The sequence below is a fragment of the Acanthopagrus latus genome, chromosome 13, assembly GCF_904848185.1.
Source record: "Acanthopagrus latus isolate v.2019 chromosome 13, fAcaLat1.1, whole genome shotgun sequence".
In the NCBI taxonomy this organism is placed as follows: Eukaryota; Metazoa; Chordata; class Actinopteri; order Spariformes; family Sparidae; genus Acanthopagrus; species Acanthopagrus latus.
The window spans coordinates 10,893,447-10,913,454 of NC_051051.1; the positions used below are offsets into that span (position 1 = coordinate 10,893,447).

The 20,008-nt window shown below is 45.3% G+C and overlaps 1 protein-coding gene across 7 annotated transcripts in view; it reads right to left on the minus strand.

The window, feature by feature from the left end:
• Nucleotides 1-20,008, minus strand: part of LOC119031161 (T-lymphoma invasion and metastasis-inducing protein 1-like) — an 82,179-nt gene that overhangs the window by 18,697 nt on the left and 43,474 nt on the right. For 3 of the 7 annotated variants that reach the window (XM_037119422.1, XM_037119423.1, XM_037119421.1), the window contains 14 exons: nt 19,066-19,721; nt 17,842-18,128; nt 16,462-16,734; nt 16,145-16,376; nt 15,096-15,268; nt 14,263-14,487; nt 12,681-12,866; nt 9,728-9,874; nt 9,523-9,597; nt 6,327-6,497; nt 5,144-5,248; nt 4,137-4,218; nt 3,794-3,880; nt 629-841 (listed from right to left, as the gene is read on the minus strand). In XM_037119422.1, the coding sequence (XP_036975317.1) occupies nt 629-841; nt 3,794-3,880; nt 4,137-4,218; nt 5,144-5,248; nt 6,327-6,497; nt 9,523-9,597; nt 9,728-9,874; nt 12,681-12,866; nt 14,263-14,487; nt 15,096-15,268; nt 16,145-16,376; nt 16,462-16,734; nt 17,842-18,128; nt 19,066-19,714 (2,905 nt within the window). In that variant the 5' untranslated portion in view covers nt 19,715-19,721. The other 4 variants (XM_037119425.1, XM_037119424.1, XM_037119427.1 and 1 more) reach the window with 4 other exon arrangements.

Below are 20,008 nucleotides of genomic sequence, written 5' to 3' on the forward strand. Positions count from 1 at the left end.
ATCTGGCCACTGAAGTGTTTTTTATTCTCCGTCTGACCCTCTGCGTATGGCGTATCCTACACAATGACAGCTCGGCACCGCTGAAGGATTCATATTAATATTCATACCGCTCCGAGACCCTGTATAAACAATGCCAGCTTGTCAGCCTGTGCACTGCAAGCCCCAATTTATGAAAAGGAATACAAATGGTGCCCTTGCACGGATAAAAAGGAGCGGGTCAGAGGAAAGCTGGCGGCTGCCTGCAGGTTGGTTAGCAGACAGTGTCCGCGCATAATTAGCAGATCGCCCTATTCACCCTCTGCTTAGAAAAGATCGCCATCTGCATTCTCCCTTTTTCCACCACAGAAAGTTAGGGGCTTAGACGATGTATGATAGCATGAGGTCATCGAAAGCATCGATATTTTTTACTTTTTCCCCATACCATATTCACATGTGATAAAATCAAAAATGTGCTGTATGGGTTTTCTCTTCCCATTTTTTCTTTTTGTCATGGCATCACTACATTTGTCACTAGGGGACACTAGAGGTTTGTACACATCATCTGATGGAACTTCTCATTGTTCAAGTCACAACTTATAACCCATGCAGTGTATCCACAACTTTGCTCACACAGGACAGGAAGCTTTACCTTGGTCCTGGGAGAAGATGTCCGTGGCCGGGTCCTGCTCCCCATCGGAGCGACGGGGTGGAAGGGAGCAGAGCACCCGCGGGTCCAGCTGGGGCAGGGTGCTGACGCTCAAGGTCAATGCTTGGTTTTCAAACGCAGCCCTCATATCATCCATCTGGAGGGCAGATGCAGGTTTGCCGTTCAACAGCAGAATCTCATCCCCTGCTCTCAAACCTGGCAGACAGCAAGAAATTTAAGTTGCTGAAAATTGCAGATGTATCCTTTAAAGTGGAGAAAAACATTGCAAAAAAAAAAACAGTAATAAAAGCAACACACAGTAAGGGGAAAATAAGCTGACAGGCTGTGACAATACAACAAAACACTATCCAACACAGCAGCTTTCCTGTGGGCCATAAACTCAAGACTCCTAATGTGTACAACAATGTACACAAACAGAACTTCAGTGCCATACTCGCTGGCTAATCAAACACGTTGGGACTCTAATGTGTTCCCATACATGAAAAATGCATCCTTCTGTGCTTGTTCGCTTGAGGCAAATACTGATCTAACCAGACTGGATGGGCTTAAGATGGGTGCAATGCTTGTCTATTCCTGTCCTGTCATCATGTATACACTCTACGTTGCACTATATATGAAAACTACCGACACGACTGGAACACCGCTTTAGATTGAGGCCTTCTTTTTTTTTTTCAGTTAGGCCCGCCCCCTTGACCACCTGTACCAGGCTCTGCTAATTGCAAATTAGCACTCAATCAGCCCGCCAATTATCAGGAAGCCTCACCCAATAAACCTCATTGGTTGTGACAGCTGTTTAGGAGCTGTGACTGCAGTCTCACCTGCAGAATTAAGTAAGAGAAAGGGTTTTGGCTCTGTTAACACAGTCACAAATGAGCACATGTTCGCTTGTTATCCACTCCTCTGACTTCAGTCTCATTTTATTTTATCGTCTGTGGTAGTAGTAACAGCCGTCATTCTGCGATATGGCTTTCCTAATGCTGCAGACGCACACGCGGCTACATGCATAGACACACAAGGCACACATTTAGCCCAGAGTTATGACCTAGTTGTCTGGGATGTGAAATGTCAGCTGTAGCAGAGTCTTTATTGGACAGAGAGAGATAACCCCTCTGGCCATATACTGCTACGTGTGGGTGTGTGATATGTGTGTGGGTGTGTGTTGTATGCATGTGTCTTTGTGTTTGCTTCTGCAGGGGGAAGGGGGGGAGGCAGGAATTACAGTGTGAGAGAGAGAGAGAGATGGAGAAAAGAGCCTTTGGGGCTCCTTGTCCAGCACTGGCCTGGTTTCTGCATATACCCTGCAGAAAGTGTAGCGTGATCTCTTTCACTCCCCATTCATTCTCCTCACTTGGAGTAAAACACATGCACGCCCACACAGGCCCGTCCCCCCAGCATGCACGTGGACCTAATATGTCGCGCCTGATATATTTTAATTCCGTGATTCAGCAAAAATACAGTGTAATAATCCAAAAAGACGCAATGTGTTGTCTGGATGCCACAAGCTTTTTTTCTATCTCTACTCACACACAGAGGTGGAGAGGGGGTACAGCTGTGTCCTCCGGCTGCTGGCAGCCTGCTAAGCTAGCAGCTTTTTTAGATTGCTAATGCGCTTGAGGACACAATCTCACACTTGAGTAACCTTGGTCTGACCGCGGGGCACAACAGTGGGGCATGTTATTTTCTATACATTAGTGTTGTATCTACAGAGCGGCCGTGTGTTTCTCAAACCCATTAGGCTGCGTTAAAAGATAGGAGCGCAGGAATGGGGGTTGATCTCTACGCCGCAGTCAGACGCAGACAAAGGTGCGCTGGTTCTCTTCTTTGCTCTCGCAAAGGGGACAAAAGCCACAAATTCAAAACTCTGATGGAATCTTTGTTCTCTTTCTCATTTCGTGGATCTGGGTTTTGGCACATGATCCTATCTGCAGGATAAAAGCCAGCCAACATCAGATTGAAAAACATAGTGTGCAGGTGATTCAAGTCTGTTAAGATGTTTTGATGCAGGCTTTTCTGCTTTTCGCTCAGTTTTTCTGTTTTGGGGTTTCTGGTTCCTATCATGTAGGGTGGACAGCATTTCTAAATTGATGTTAAATGTAGGAATAAACAGTTTTGAGGTTTTCTTTCAGGACCGATACTGACACCAATGTTAGTCATCACAGATTCCAACTAGAATGGCACTTAGTAGAGCACATATGGACCTCCACAAGCCCCCAGCAGTCCCCCTTTGATTCAATCGAGCTGAATCCAACATACGTACTGAAACATATATAATACCTGCTAGATCCTGGTTCTATTCAGATCCACATCAAAATTGTCCTTACTCATAGGTACCAGCCAGCTAAATATGTCTGACACCCTATGTCGTGATGAGAAATATTTCCTGGATCTGCAGTTTATGTGTACACCTGCTGACAAACCAGCCAAGCAACCAACCAACAAACAGACATGACCGGAAATATAACTTCCTGGCAAAGGGAATAACATGCATTTGAAACTGATATACAAGAACTATACGTCAGCACAGTTTGGAGGTACCTGTACTTTATTGATATATATCCATTTTCTTGTCCTTTCAATTCTGAAACCATTTATTTTGCATTGAGTTTATTATCTTATCTGATGATTAGTGGGGCAGATAATCAGTGGATCCCTAGATGACTGCCTTGTAAATCCTAAAAAAAGGGCATAAAAAGAGTGCCTCTTTCCATATTTCTGCAAGTCAACCCCTTTAAAGAGAAGTCGAGTGTTTTCTTTGTCTTCACCTCTTCTCTGTTCTGTCCTAAGCCGTCTGCCTTCTTTCTCAAACAAAAGGCATTTAACTTTGCTGGCTCAGCAGCGGATGCAAAGCTGTAACACAAAGCTGCAGTGATAAGACGTCGTGTGGGATCAGGTGTTTCTCAGGTCAGGTGTTTAGTTAGTGAGTGCGCAATGTCAACTCAAGGAAGAAATATTCACCCAGCTTCCACATCCCCCTTTACATAGCCCCTATTGTTACTGCACCCAGATTCAACTATGCAAATTGTCATAGATTTTTGTCTTGCTTTGTTTGTTTTCTCTTCTATGTCTGAATCTCAACTCCCACGACACTAAATGCTCAGCAAATGTACACACGTCATGTTTGTTTGTTCATAAAAAAGAAATGCGTACCTTTGGCTGAGGCAAGTCCCTCCGCTTTCACTTCAGTAATATGGAGCTGCTGCATCCCATCCTCATCTATAACCGCCACAGAAAAACCTACAGACGTACATGACACAGAGAGCGATTCGGTCATTATCCTTTTCTTCCACTTTGAAACATCTCAATTTGACAGTGTGCACTGCTGCAGCATAACTGCCGAGCAATTAGATCCACTTAAGGCAAAATGCACTCACATTAGGTCACCGTTCTTTGGTCATTAACAAAGCATGACTCAGTTAAGTTCTATTCTGAAATCGATTCAATTCAGAACTTTAGGAGAACGACAGGAACTGAGTCATCTAGTTCAACATACCGTATCCGATGCTGCAGGACTCGGCTTTGTCAAACTGGATCACCTTGGTAGCTTTGGGGCAAATCTCAATCTCTTTGTAGAGCTGCAAACACAAGAAAATTATGTTTAATTGGCGAGGAGTGGAAGGAGAGCAGTGCTGCTGGATGGAGAAGGTTCAAGGTCATGTTATGGCTCTTAATAAAGAATAGATAGAGTCATGTATTATTCAGGCTCCTTAACAGAGCAATCACATGTGAGGGTCAAAAATCCAGGTCAAGTCTGAGAAGCAAGTAGGTGCTCAGACAAGGCTCTGACCTCATATCGGAGCGAGCGCATAGACACAGCTGTGTGTATGAAGCAACAGACGGGAACAGAAGTCCACAATAATAATGTAGTATCATAGACTGGGGATGAAAGAGGGTGAAATGAGTCACCGATCAAAGCCGGAAGATAAAAAGGCCCCTTGAGGAAAAAGAGCGAGTTATACAATGACTTTGCTTTGTGATGGAGTTCAGCGTATCACCTACAAAGCAGCGTCGCAAAGAGAATTCGCTGTGGGGGCTGAATTAGCAGGAGGTGGAGGTGAGGTCTTGTTCAGTGTGGGTGATTGTTTTATATGAATAATAAGAAAAGTACAAACAGGGACACGCAGATGCGTACAGTTCATAGTGCACACAATAAACTCGGGATGCTATTTTGCATAATTTATAGGATACGCAAGGAAGCGTCTTTTGCATCCTGGGAATTTTTGAACGCACTGCAAATCAAATGTGCAACCGAGTCATAAAACATGCACAAGCTCGCATCCAGATCTGCCAGAGAAGACACAGGGATTAATTCATAATAAGGGGATGACCCCGAAAATCCAAATGGGACACTCTGTATCAGCTGAGTTGAAAAACAGAAAAATGAAATAACTGTACGCCATCTTTTATCTTTCCTTATTTGCTGTGAGTGTATGTGACTGTCCAAAATTTGGATATTCGCTTCATGTAAATACAGCAGTGCTTCGGCGTGTGATTCCTCACCAGATCCGAGATGTCCTCTTCAAGTTTGGGAACGTAAAAAAGCATCTGGTTGTCAATCCACACCTTCAAACGCAGGTAGTGGCACGACGGGTCTATCTTGTGGGTCTGGAGGCAAATGTAGAAAAAAGGCGCATTAAGTGGCAGAATGTCAAGTGAGCAATCCTTCATTCCTCTTTCCAAAACAAAAGACAATCCTTGTAATTAAATGTGGTTTGTTCTTCCTGCAATTTCGAAGCCAAGCCTTCTTCACATGAATAATACTGGCAACCTCAACAATCAAAACACCGTTACTGCACTTTATAGCTCATCATAACCCCTGACAAAATGTCACACACATGTATGTATCCCGATCATGTATGGAATCCACGTGTATACACACACGGATGTCACACGCGGGAACCATGAATTACACACTCCACTCCCTCGTGACATTTCTATGACATTTATGCACGCAAACGCCCACACGTACGCACACGTCTATCAGCTATACACTAGCTGCGTGTTTCAACAGACTCTTAAGTGGAACGTATACGTACGATTAGGCATCATTATTCGAGTGCGTCTCTGGCTGGGACCAATTAGGGAGAGGAGGAGATGAAGTGGAGAGAGACGTGCGAGACGGTAATATGCTGCGTATACTGGATTGTGAGAAGAGATCTGAGACACCGTCGGTCTGAGGCGTCGTCTATAGGGTTGACTTTTTCTGCCTTCCCAGAGGAGACAGCATCACATCGTTTTTCTCAGAATCACTTCTCAGTCTGACATTTGAAATAATCTGACACTCTGCCTCTAATTATTGTTTTCCTGCTGCACCGAACTGATCTTAAAAAAAAGGAAACGTTGTCTTTCACATGTTTGCCTGTCTTAAGCTGTCCACACACTTTATCATCGAAGCAAGTTTTATTATCCTCATGTCACCACTCATGCTGTTGTAAACTTACATCGACTGAGCTGTGTGCAGTTTTATGAGACTCACGACTCAAGTGTGTGTTTGACAAACCTGTTTCAACAAATCATTTGCATTCTAAACAGCTGTTGACTGTCATTTATCCGTGTCTGTACTAGTGCTCTAAAGCATCAAAGTGCATGAGGTTTGCACTTCTGCAATTGCAATTATCACCCATATACAGCAAACTAGGAGCTTCTTAACAGTCTCCAGCAGTGCTATCGGTGAAGAACCCACCTTGCAGGTGGCGCTCAGGACTTCCAGCGCCGTCTCCCCAGGCTGTATGATGGCCAGGACGGGCTGATTGCTCGGCAGGCAAACCCAAGATGGAGTCAGGTAGTCAGGAACCCAGATGTCGCTGTCTACGTTTTGCTGGGGAATACTTTTCACCGAGCTCTCTCTCTCCTTCTGGAAAGTCCAACACAAACACACACGCAGGGTTTATACATGTTTCAGTAGCCCTTGTGCTCAGTGAAAACAGAAGGCATCCAATAATATATTCAATGTTACTATGAAAACTTGTCAGTTGTAGTTGAGGGGAAGAATGAGATCCAGAAAGATAAGTTCAGCATATTCATATTCCTCCTAATTCTTCATTATGTCTCCTCTCGCTCACAAAAGAGAAAAAAAAAAAACAGATTTGCTGAAATTGATTAGACTAATGTGACGATAACTGGCGGTGGTCTGTAAGCAGCAGGAGATCTGATTACAAAATCTAATTCATTTGTGTTGATTAGAGAGCCTCTTGATACATTTGTCGCCCTGCCCTAGGTTTGTGTTGCATATCTGTACGCATTTGCATCTTCACGGGTGTGTGTGCACTCCATCCAAACCGTGGTCTGTTAACCTTTAAGCCCATCAGCCTGACCTCAGACAATCTGGCAGCCACGTCAGCCTCAATGCTCGACCGCACGCTGCCTGTCACTGATACCTTATCTAATCCTTTCAGGTAACAGCATCCACAAACTCGTTTATTCTTTCATTCCTCGCTCGCCCTCCCGCCCCCGCTAATCATTGCCTCTCCTTCTGGTGCGCCCTCCCTTCTATCTGCACATCGCTCCATCATCTCCCTCCTCCCCATCTCACATTCGCGCCATACAATCTGCTGACTGTTAACAATCCCGCCTGGTGGTCCCTGTTTAAATGAAGCGGGCGTGTGTGGGTGTGTGTGCGTGTTTGTGTGTGTTTTGCGTTGGATGGAATTAAAGTGGGACACAGGAGGAGACAGAGGGAGCACGCTATATCCAAAAGACTGTTTTTATGTGCACAAACAAACACACATGTTCACACGCCCAAACAAAATATAGACACACAGAGTTATAAAGGAAAACAAACACAACAAACACACACACGCACACACACATTTTGTCAGACAGAGAACAGACCGGGGTGCCCGTAACCAGTACCTCCCCTCAACTCCCTGAACTCCCCAGCCCTGCTCGGCACCATCTGGCTCTCCTCCTGGCCCATCTAGGATGCCTCTACTGTGGGGTTGGGGGGGGGGCTCACCAAACTCTCCTCCTCTCTCTGATTCCCTTTCATTGCCAGCAGTGGGATTCCCCCAAAACAAACAGAGAATTAAAGTGGGACAAGGCCATCAGATGTGAACATTTGGAATAAATCTTGCTGGAGATGCTGACCGCTACTGATGCAGCATTTCCAGGTCTGTCTTGTAACAGAGCGAAGAGCCTGTGCATTTCTTTACTGTCATCTCATACCCTGCCAGCTGAAGCTGGACGTGGGCGGAAGGAAATCAATCTCCCTTGGTGCCACTGAGGGCCTCCGCAGTCACAGAGGGTTAGTGCTGCACAGTTTTCTTCTATCCACCGAGTTCAGACAGAGGCCTGTCTCTCGCGCCACCCCCCTCCATCTCTGTTGCCTTCTACCAGTTCTCATAAAATATGGAGCTGGTATGCTTGTCCTTGCACTACCCATAGGTAATTGGACTTTTTCCCTTACAGTTCACATAAATTCATCATTTAACAGGCTCTAAAAAGGTTCTACTAGAAACGGGGCATGGATCATCGATTTTTCTTTCTTAAAATATTATTCATTACATGCAATTGTCTGTAAATTGCGGTCAATACGACAGAGTGCAGATGGTGTGAAACCGCCAAAGTCCTTTGGTAGCAAGTGTCTGCATAATTTGTTGAGACATCAGAAAGCTAATGATCTGAACATATCAGATCAAATTTGTCCCAGCGGGATTAGCGGACAGAAATATCCCTCCAGTCGATAGCCCGTGATGCTGATAGAGTTGGAATTGCCTGGAGCGACTGGAAAAAAGAAATGGGAATCTGTCAACACGAATCTGAGAATAGTGTTTGACGTGATAAAAAAGGTAGAGAGTACGAATAATGGCTTTATTTCTGACTGGGACGCAGAGTGGACAGCAGTGAGAACAATGAGAAAGCAATGACAGATCCAAAGTCTGCTAAGGTACAGATAATATCAAGAAATCATCTGATGCCATCAAGAGGAGACTCTGCTGCTTTTAAATTTTCATAGTCTGCAAATTTCTCCTTTCTCCTGTGTGATAACATTAAAGCAGGGACTTGAAAATGAACCCAAAGAAATGATCGCTGGTGCAGAAGGGTTCATGGATTTTGTGCTTCCCCCAGATAACCTCTGCGAATGAAGAGCCAGAGCACCAAAAGGATCTCTCAGTTGAGCGAGAGGGAGGCGGAAAATCCAGCCACGTTACTGGCCTCGGGGTCTGTAGAAGCCCCGTAACCCATTATACAAGTCCAAAGGGTCATTAGATGCCCCAGTGATTTTCATCTTGGCTTTATGAGAAACGCAAACAATGACAAGGAATGAGCCCACAGCTACAAAAGCTCTGGTTCACTGTAGTGAATGCCAAACTAAGACAGGGAGGAGGAAGGTTCAGGAAGGTTATATCTGTATATACAGAAACATTCACTGTATCTGGCTGCAGGATGGGCAGGGACCACAGTGGAAATCGAGACAAGTTCGGGCCTACTTGCACTCAACTCCTTCACCAGCAGACATTTTTAAGTTTTTAGTTAATCTCGTTGACGAAGGCTATCAGTCATCCAGGACTTCGCAATCCTGAATGCTATGTCGCAGGCAACTGGACGTGTTTCAGTTTCTTGAAGACGTTTCACCTCTCATCCAAGAGGCTTCTTCAGTTCTGTTTTCAGTTAGAACTGAAAAAGCCTCTTGGATGAGAGGTGAAACGTCTTCAAGAAACCGAAACACGTCCAGTTGTTGGAGCCAAAACAAGTCCAGAGAAGAGAAACGTCTTTAAGAAACCCCTCCAGTTGCCTGCGATACAGCACTTAGAATTCAGTTCATCTTGGTTGATGATAAAAGAGGGCAAATGCAGAATAACGCATCTAAAAGTGTCATATAGGACAATATAATGGGTCATTTGTATTTTGCTGTCTAGTAATGATGGCTGAGCTCTTACAGATTTCTCACTGGCCGAGTCTTCAAACATGCGCTCCAGTGGCTTTTTCACCGGCTCGATCCCATCAACAAACACCTGCGACCACACAAAGAACAGATCAGTACAACTGCATCCGAATATATCAAACACAGTGACGAGCAGTTATCAAGGAGTTATCACATCTGCAACTAGATGCCACGCAATCAAAAGACTGAAGAGGAGTAACCTGGTTGATGGAAGGATGCCCTGTGGTCTTCCTCTTCGAGGTGGTGTCGAGGCCCCATAGGGAGGAGAAACGACTGCGGCGCTTACTGAAGGTGCGAGGCATGGCCTGGTTCCGCTTCCTGATGCTGCTTTCTGTGCGGGCCGACACCTGTCATGATGACAACTACAGATGAATCATAGAATCATATGACAATATAAACACTTTGTAGCGAATGACCTTTTAGATCAGCACTTTTTTATTCACGTAATTGATTTGATTTTCAAGGACAGCTGACAATTGCCGCTCATCTTGGCGATGTAAGTTCATTATTTGTCGGCCTTTTAATGGTTTTATTTGAAGGACAGTACAAGCGAAGTGTAAAAGAAAATGGAGAGAGAAGAGGGAATGAAATGCGACAGAAGGCCACAGGCTGGAATTGAACACAGGCCGCTCTACTAACCGAGCCACTGGGAGGGCTCTGAATGCACACAAGTAAAGGGAGGATCGGAGACAATGTATGTATACTGCACGCCGACAGCAGTGACTGTCTGTGTTTGCTATGAGTCACTTAGAAATGGGTCAAACATATAAATGCACACGCAGGCATGGAAAACAGAACCAACACACAAAAACACATTCTCAACTGCACACTATGTAGACTAATGGCCCATTGTGAACACTTGCAACCTCCCATCCCCTTCGGTGACCTACTGCACATTCGACGAGAAACCACTCCTGGCATTTCTGGGTCAATTCACATCAAACCTACCGAGCTATGAGCAGCTCTGACTCACTGTATGTTCCGCGAACATATACTTTTGACGCATGTATGTATGTATGTGCACCCACTGCAGCACATACTATACTTGTGTGGGTGTGCGCTTATCGGTCTCCTAACAAGTCACTGCCTCTGAGACACACACACGTCAAACACAATAGGTCAAACTGTCTTCAGGACTCGTATTATGTAAGATTCAAGCAAGAAGCCTTTCAACAGTCCGTTTTTGATGTCTCTGTTGGCTATGGATAATAACAACCTTTACTGTGTGAATTTTCAGGAGATGATAAAAAAAAATTAAAGAATGAAAGAAACTCTTTTTGTCTCAGAGCATAAACAGCTAAGAGTTGGGAGAGGGGATAATTAATTAGAGAATATGAATAGGTTCATTTGAATGCTTTCGTAGTTCATAAATGAATCAAAAACACGTATTCTTTGTTCTGCCAATGCATGTTATTCTCATTTAGTTTTATAATTCATTTAGTAATTATATTGTGCTTTTACATGTGGCATGACTGTTCTCAAGATTGATTTATAAAATCATTTACAGGTCTTTGACTGATGCAATGACACAATTTCAAATGTGACGCTGATGGAAAGCAGATGGGATAACAGAGACGGAGGACAGTGCACAGCAAGACAGCCGAGAAGAAAATAAGTCAGATGAGGAGAGGGAGAGGCGGAGGGAGATGGAGCAGGAAACACAGCAAGAGACAAAAGAAGTGAGGGTGTAGGCAGTAAAAGGAAGGGGGGGGTCAACAGAGCAGAGAGTGTTAAGCCTGTTTGTGGGAAAGTGCCTCGGGGATGGCAGCTTACTAACAGAGTTCGTATTGATCCACCAATCACAAAAAAACACCATCAACCTCAAATGTGTTTTTGTGTGTGTGTGTGTGTGTGTGTGTGTGTGTGTGTGTGTGTGTATCCGATGGCCTGCTTGTAGGAAGCGGGTCTACAGAGATGCCGTCTCCACCTCTTTCGTTCCGCTCTGATCTTTGTTTCCCGGATGATATTTGGCATCAAGCTGCCCGATACACGGCAGCGTGTGCATCATTCCTTAAATGCCGGAGATTCAATACCGTACATTCTTGGAGTGCTCGAGGTGACAACAAGTGCAAGGTGCAGAGCAATGAGCGAACGCCTTGGCTTTTAGCCACAGGTAGAGCTGTCAACGTGAGGACAGTTGGTGGAGAGAATGATCTGACTGCTAGAGGACAGTGTGTGCAGGTATGTAAATGAAAGCACTTGTCTCTCTGTATTTAAGTGTCCTTACAAGGAAAAGATAAAGTGCAATTCTCTAAATTGTGTTGGTTCATATTTTCTCAGAAGGCTAATATAGATTCCAGTCATACTCTAGTTTAAGGTTAGAATTTGGATTGAACGTCTTACGGTCGTGTCACTGATTTTCAACTTTGTTTCCACTGTCGGGAGTCACAGCTGAGAACAGCCCGTTGCAGAGTCAAACTGCTTTCCCTCAGAGTGAATTCAATTAATTTTTACAACACACTCTCAGGGTCAAAATCCACAACTGAAAGAATGCAGCAGTGAAGCAGAGGCTCAATAGAAACCAGTTATGTCATAGCTGCAGCGACCTTTACTGCGGGGTTGCTTCCAATGAAAAGTAACGGCTGCAAAATGTCTTCAAGAATTACCCCCAAAAAACAAAAACAAGGACTGTGTCACAATGTTTGCTTACATTGACTAACCCCTCCATCTCTTTCTGGCTTACTCTTAAGTTTACCCCGCTGGACCGGGGAAGATTCTGGCATATCCTTATAAAAACAATGCTTTTAAGTCAAGCTACTTCAGGACCGGCTGTACAGGATTTCTGAAAAGGTTTCACATGGCGGCTACAGGTGTAGGGGTGTTCATTATGTAACCTTCAGTAAGTCCCACTGTGTTTTAACCCGAGGCTATGTGCAGTGACTACTAGTCTGCACATTTGTCAGGAGAAATTCTTGCTTTCAGTAGGCGTACAGTATGTGACAAGAGGCTCACTCCAACAGCCAGATAAACACACCCACTCAACAAGCCGGGCCGGTATTGAAGGTCAGCTATTGGGAACCCTCTCACGCAGTGCCTACTGGAACATGTAGAGGCACACGGGACTGTACTTGAGTTGTGGATTAATCGGAACACAAAAAACGAGCACCAAAAACGTGCGCGCATGAAGGTGGGTGGGGATCTTTTTGAACATACCAGCGCATGGAAGGAAGAGACGGAGAAGATGCTCAGTCGTCCCATGGCCAGCTTGGTCGGACGCGAAGCAAAACCCAGCAGGCGTTTCGGGTTGGGGGGTTCGCCGCCCTGCAGACTGGCCAGGTAGCAACGACAGCGGAACAGATCCATGTGAAACCGCTCCAAGTTCTGCTCCCACAGGAAGATCTAACAGAGGGAAGGGTGAATAAGAAAAAAAAAAAAAAAAAGGATGGATTTTATGATTATGCAACTTGGTCCCAGATTTATCTATGGAATGGCTCCAGGTTTGGCCACTGATTAAACAGCGATAAAGACATCCACAACAACAACAACAACAACAAAAATAAAAGACAAAATATGTAGAAAAGATCACTCTTAGCTGGTCGTTTCAGGAGGAGTGAGAAGTGGGAGAGCTGAAGCCCCTATGGAGAGGTATTACTCACCAACACAGCCCCCACCAGTCACCGACCTGCTGTTATATGTGCAATGTATCACAGGGTGGGCCGTGGGAGGTGGAACACAGTGACACACACACACACTCACAATGAAACACAATCTAGACTTAATTTGCACTGATTCCTGCCTTCACCTATTTGTTCAAGGAGTTAATACCAAATGAGTATGACTCCTTCTTTGATTGTTTTGTTCAACATTAAAACCCAGGCCAGTCTATTTCTGTAAACTCATTTAGTAGATTAATGTGGTTCCAGATACTGATCTTGAAAGACGTCAGATAATGATATAATAGACCACTCAAATTCAGTTTTGTTTTTTGGTTCTTTTCATTCCTTTGATCCCACAATTCAAAGCTAACGTCACTTTGTAGAAGGCAATCAAAAACAAAAATCTGAATGTTTTCTCGGAAATGGGAAGCATTTTGGCGTGATTGGGTTTAACCACCTCCCGGTGCTTTTATTATGTAATATTGTTTCCTTTTATTGACTATAAAGCAAACACCACACAGGCATACAAAGAAACAGAGGCTTGCTCACACAAGTGTGCACATTCTTAAGTCTGCAGTTTTTGCATGCGATGCTGCTTTAACATTCAGGCAGCAGCTCCAGACATGCAGCAGTAGGTTTAAAGCCATACCACCAGGTTCCACTGATCGAACGTGATGCTGGAAGAGCTTTGAGATTCCAGCTGTGGCCCATTTCAATACAGCTATTAAACACGGAAGGATTAGCGAGAGCAAGCTCACCTGCACGGTAATGCGCGCAACGCATGCGTTTCAACATGTGCGGTGAGCGTTCAGCATTCTGCCTCACTTGGCTGGTGTTTATTGATGAGAACCAGTTGGAATATTTGAGAACATCTGTCGTCGCACGTACTGCTCGAGAACATTTTGTCTGCATGACGGCATGCAGTAAAGATGATTGAGTGCTGAGATTTCGCCGTGTGAGAGCATCAGTGCAGTTCAAAGGTACAAAGATGTGAATCTGTGAAGGCCCTTAGGTGTTTTCACTCAACTCTACTGGAGACACTCAGATGAGATCACAAACCTGGTTCAGATTAGCATCACATGCACAATAAGTTTGTTTTATTTGCTCTTGCATCGATTATCGATATCCCTGCTCCGTACCTGCTCCAGTATGGTCTTCCTCTTCTTGGCATCGGTGACAGTGGACAGCTGCATGTCTCCCATCTTCTTCATCTTCTCGTCCATGTCGATCTTCTGCTCCAGCTTGCGGATCTCGGTTCGCAGCAGTCGTACCGTGTCCTCCCTGTGGTGCTGTCGAGCCAGAGCGGCAGCGCAAGCGGAGTGGATCGCCGTGATCCAGTTTTCTAGCTCTGTCTGGCCCGAAGTCTGACCAAAGAAAAAAAAAAGGGGAAAAAAAATCACAAGTCGAAGAAGAAGTCGATCAAAAACAGGCAACATTAGCGAGATTAAGAAACTGGCGGCTCAGGGAATTGGAGTACGAGTCCCACTATTAGCCTCTGCAAGAGGGTGGTCATTATAATCTCATCATCAATTTATTACTTATCTTCCCATGTTTTGACTGAATGTCAACGTGGACAGCTGCCATGAATATAAATAGACACATTTTCATATTACACAATGGTCACTGTGGTGGATCACTGTCACACTGTGACAGTGTGGCCTTTAAACATGTCAGACATAAAACAAACACACGGGCCCAAGACTGGCTTATCTCCCACGTATGGCTAAATGTCATGTAATTTTCGGCTACACACACAAAAGCATACACACACACACACTAGGGAAAAGAGTAGCCTCTTATATTCATCCATCTCTCTCTCTCCTGTTGATCTGATGACTTTGTGTCGCCCCAAAACAGAACGAAACGATTGAAAAACTGTTTCTGATAATGAATTAAAACCATTGTTGTGAACAGTGTATTTCCCCCTACCCCCTAAGTTATCTGGATGTTTTTCAACACCAGCGTCTCTCACCTGGAAGAGGAAAGCATCTCCCACGGAGTTGCTGAGGCAGAAGACAAAGTCTTTCTTGGGGTGTTCGGGTACGGCCTGGACGATGCTGTTCTCCACCCACAATGCGTGTTTTGGGACGCTGTTGTGGTCGATCCCAGAACGACAGTCGGACTCATACAGGAAGAGAGTGCACCCTTGAAGAATCCAGAAGGAGAAAGATGGATGCCACATTACTTACATTACTACAATCCCCACTGAAATGAGCAAAACAAGGCTTTTCAGCAATACATTGTAATGATATATAATTCATATAAGTGTGTGGAAAATGAAAAATCAACTGTGCCTTTTATACCAATATTGCATTTGATCCCTGATTGGTGTTGAGGATAAATAACAAAATAAATAAAATGATGGGCCCTACATTGTTTACTCTGAGTACGAATGTATAACAATAGGTCAGGACAAATACCGTGGGACAGTCTGTATTTGTTTTTAGGGGGTTGGGTGTAAGGACAGGAAGCAGGCAGGAATGCAGCCCCAGATGCTGTATCTTGTGCATTTCACAAGGGCCAGATTGGATTAGACACGGATGCCTGCCGTAAAATTAAATTGTGATGAGGCCGAGGAGAAGAAATGTGGGGCCACACACAGAAGAGGGAGAGAGAGGACAGTGGAGGTGACAACCAAGGACACGGACTGACTACGACTGATGAGATTACAGCCTAACAGGAGGGAGAGAGCGGGACATTAAACAGGTCAGGTGTAGATGTTCATCTTGTGACATTGTGGCAGGGCAGTTGTTTTTAAAGGAAAAGTTTTGGTAATGTTTTCCTTAATATTCAATCTCAGTAATACGTCACTGTTCTTAATTGTTGTTATAATTATTTATATTACATAAGATGTGAAGTGGTTGAGCAGCTGGGGAAGCCTTTTTAGATCATGGTCAAAAGTCAAAGAGATCTGCAGCTTTCTATTTCTTTGCTCCCAATTGCTTTGCAGAAAAACAAATGCAAGATAAAATAAAATTCAAAAATATCTAAAACATATAATTATGAGTGTCAGAGCCATACCTCTCAGAGAGACCCAGTAGTGTTTCCACTTGCGCCTCGTCGCAGGCTCCACCTTCTTGTTTTTCTTATGAACCAGGAAGTTCTTCACAGCCAGAGCTCCTGCCTTCCTGACTGTGCCTTGCGCGCAGCCAATCAGAGCGTCCGACGGGTACGCACTACTGAGGGTGCCGCTGCTCTGCTCGTCGCTCACAGCGGAACCGGCCTCCTCGGTGCAGTCCCGACCCTGATGCGTCTGACGAGAGAGCGACGGAAAAACTGAGTGATCAACATCTTTCATTAACATTTAAGTAGAATAACACACGCACAGACTAACTAACCCAGGCTTGATTGTCCAGCTCCTTCCGGAAATTCTCGTACACTCCTCCTCTGCCTCCCTCGCCACCTCTTCCCTCTCCTCCTCCTGCGCTGCTGCTCCCGCTGTCGCTCCCGTTGAAAACGCTGCTCTCAGTGGCCGAGTACACTGAGAACGAGGCCGACATCGCCTTGCAGCGACGTGACACCAGCTCTCCATCCCCGTCTATCTCCGTGGTGACGCCATCAATGCCGCTGTCTCCGTACTCACTTCCCTCGCCCAAAACACCTGAGATGTCCTGATGCAGGGAAGAAACAGAACTGATTTACTCCCACACAGACAAACTAGTGGAACACACTTGAGTACACACTTAAAGAAGCAACAGCGAGACTGAGTTGAATGACCGATCCTCCTCACAATAAAACACAAGAGGTTTCTGAGTTTATTTCTTTTGTCTGTTTGTATGTGGCTGGATCCCTTACTGCATTCCCAGTGTGTGTTTTCATTTGTGCTAAAAGCAAGCTCCTCACTCTGAGCAAGACGTTCTCTGTGCTTTCACACTTTTCCTTCACCAAACCGAGTTCTCCTCTGTTCTTTTCTTCTTTGTTTTGCTGCGTTGTCGGTCTATTTATATCCGGTCTAGCAACCCCCACAGCCTGGCTAGATGAATTTATAATAAGCACTTAGGGGGCTCTGCTATCCAAGGGTGCTTGGGGGTTTTGGGAATGAGTTGAAAGAAAAGCCTGGTTCACTATTTTAGTACTTCCTTCTTATTTTGCAACTTTTTTTCTTTATCAGTGACACATGGAAATTACAGAAAACACAGGAACATTGTTTTTGGTACCGATACAGTTGTTTGTGTTTTTGTCTCTCCCATCTCTTTTTAATTGACTTCTTTGTCATACATTACAGTGATTGCTTCTTCTTTAACCTCCTTCTTTAAGTCTTTTTTTTTCATATTTACACTTGTATGGCGAGTATCTGATTGCATGTGAATGGGACATCAAGGACTTACGCTTTAATGTTTTAATTTCATGAGGGAGAATGGAGAAACCAGGCTTGGACGAGTAAAATGACTCTCTATCTCGCTCCTTACAATTCCCGACCAGCCTTACACAGATACACACACATACAAGCATGCATAAAACATGCACACACGCACAAATGCAGAGCATGAGCACACACAGGAAGTGCTGTGGTTGTCAACAAAATGTTAAATTCTGAAGGGACTGTCATGTCTGGGAACACTGTGCACTTCCTGGATACTACTGGTAAACAAAGTCCTCTGTCATTCATATATTAGTGACAAAATACCAGAGAAAGTGGAGAACGAAGACTTTGAGACCTGAGAGCGCTTTCGTCTGCTTTGCATGTTTATTCATGTATGTATCATTTGTGATCCAACCTGTGTAGTTTGTGCACGCCGTCCTTGGAAAGCAGGGCACGGTGCAGCCGGAATGCCGAGCCCTGCCAAGCCCTCCGACAGGCAGTGGGAGCGTCGGCAGGGGAGTGTGAACGCTCCATACCCGCCACCGTCCTCGTCGGTTGGAGACATCAACCCCTCCTCCCCTTCTCCATCTCCGTCGCACTCTGCCTCCCTCCGGTTCTTAGCGTAGCGGCTCCTCTGGCCCCTGAGGCCGGGACTCTGCTGGCTGCACAGATGGTCCAGAGACGATGCCCTTTCGGCTGAGCCTGGGACATACACAGGTGGTTAATGCACAGCAGTGTGTGTATTTGTGTGCGAGCAAGATGCGGTTAGTGTATTCTGACTGCCGTCAGTGACTTTCAGGGTATTTTGCTACATTTGACATGTAAATTAACTTTTCTCCACGTGTGTCTCAGCTCCTCTGAATCTGTACGACGCTGGTGATTGAGCGTGAGTGTGTGTGTGTGTGTGTGTGTGTGTGCGTGCGTGCGTGCGTGCGTGCGTGCGTGCGTGCGTGCGTGCATGCATGCATCTATTGCTACCTGCATTGAGAGGACACTACTGCTTTTTGGCCTGTCCTCCAAAAAATGACTGTTCGATGGTTAAGACTTGGTTTCATGGTTCGGATAAGAAATTAGGTTAGCATTGTAATGTTTAAGTTTAGTGTTAGCAGCTAAGGCATCCATTGTGTGTGTGGGTGTGCGCGCGCGCTTGCATGAAGCCATTATTCCGAGCTAGCGGACCACCCAGGGGCAGCTCTCAGACCGTCGGCAGTGAAGTTACCAGCTGCCGCCTGCTGTCGCGCGGCTCCTGCACAGCACCAGTTAAGCTAACAACCCCGTCATCAACTCAACTGCAACTGACGGATGGCAGCTAACCTCCAATCAGTAGATATTCTCAAAGCACTTTTTTCCCTACTCGGTGAGTGACCGCAATCTTTTTCCCACCTCTCTCCCCCTCATCAACTGCAAAGAGAATCAAATCAAGATCACACGCCTGCACACACGCACAGATATACACATATATGAACACTTATTGGACCGCTTCGTCTGTGCTTTTTGAGAGGTATATACTGAGGAAAAGAAATCCAAAAAGCAGAATATCTAGTGTAATAAATCCTAGGAAACTAGGCAGTAAAACTGTATTCTGTAGGTTTCAAATAAATGCACTAGACACCTTGATGAGTGTGTTCACCATCCTCACCTGCATTGCCTCTAGGGCGTGCAAACTGCTCCTCCTCCTCTTCCTCTCCTCCGTCTATCATCTCCTCAGTGCTGGTCAGATGCTCCTGGCTCAGGTCGGACAGAGAGAACTCCAGGCTGTCTTCTCTCCACATGTCCGCCGACTTCGACCGCTTCTTTTTAAAGCTCCCCCCGTCCCGTGGACCCTCAGTCATCCGCTGGAGGTACCTCTCCTCTCCGATGGCGTCTCCCTCCTCCTCCCCCATCGAGTCCTCTCCCCCGTCCTGGGCGACAGTGTCCGCCTCCGAGGTTTCAGGAGTCGGCGTGGCCAAGGGGTCGTCATCGTTTTGAAAGGATTCGGGCCTCATCGTCATAGCCATGCGCTGCGTCCAGTGAGGGTTGATGCTGAACTCTCCAAACGCATCTGCCGCGTCGAAAGGTTCCAGCCCGTTCTCTGCTAAGGACTGTGGGATGCTGGGAGTGCTTGAAGAGCGGGTTGAGGCCTCAGAGTTTCTGTGTTCCTGTTTCACCGAAGAGGAGTGCCGGGATCGGCGGGTGACTGGCTGCTTGCTGGAGAGACGGAGAGACCGGGACGTGTGCTTACGGGAGAGATGTCCCGTCACATCGCCGTAGAAACCGCTGTCCCCATTCTGACTCTCCACATTTCCCATGATTCAACTGTAGATGAAGGAAAAGGTTAAAGATACTCATCTTAGAGTTTCTAAACTAATGATGTAAGTGTTTCATAGCTATTTATCTGCTTGTTCCACATCTGCAATTGATATCTAACATCTGTATGTATCAACTGATCAGCTGAACTCTCACCAAACTTAACAAGAGTGCTATCTATGTTTGTGTTTATTAAGTTCATCAAACTCATTCCAAGGCTTTGACACCACACGTATAAAAGGGAGTCGGTGTGTCAGATCCCTCTCATGATTAAAATGGAAAAGCGTGTTAAATTT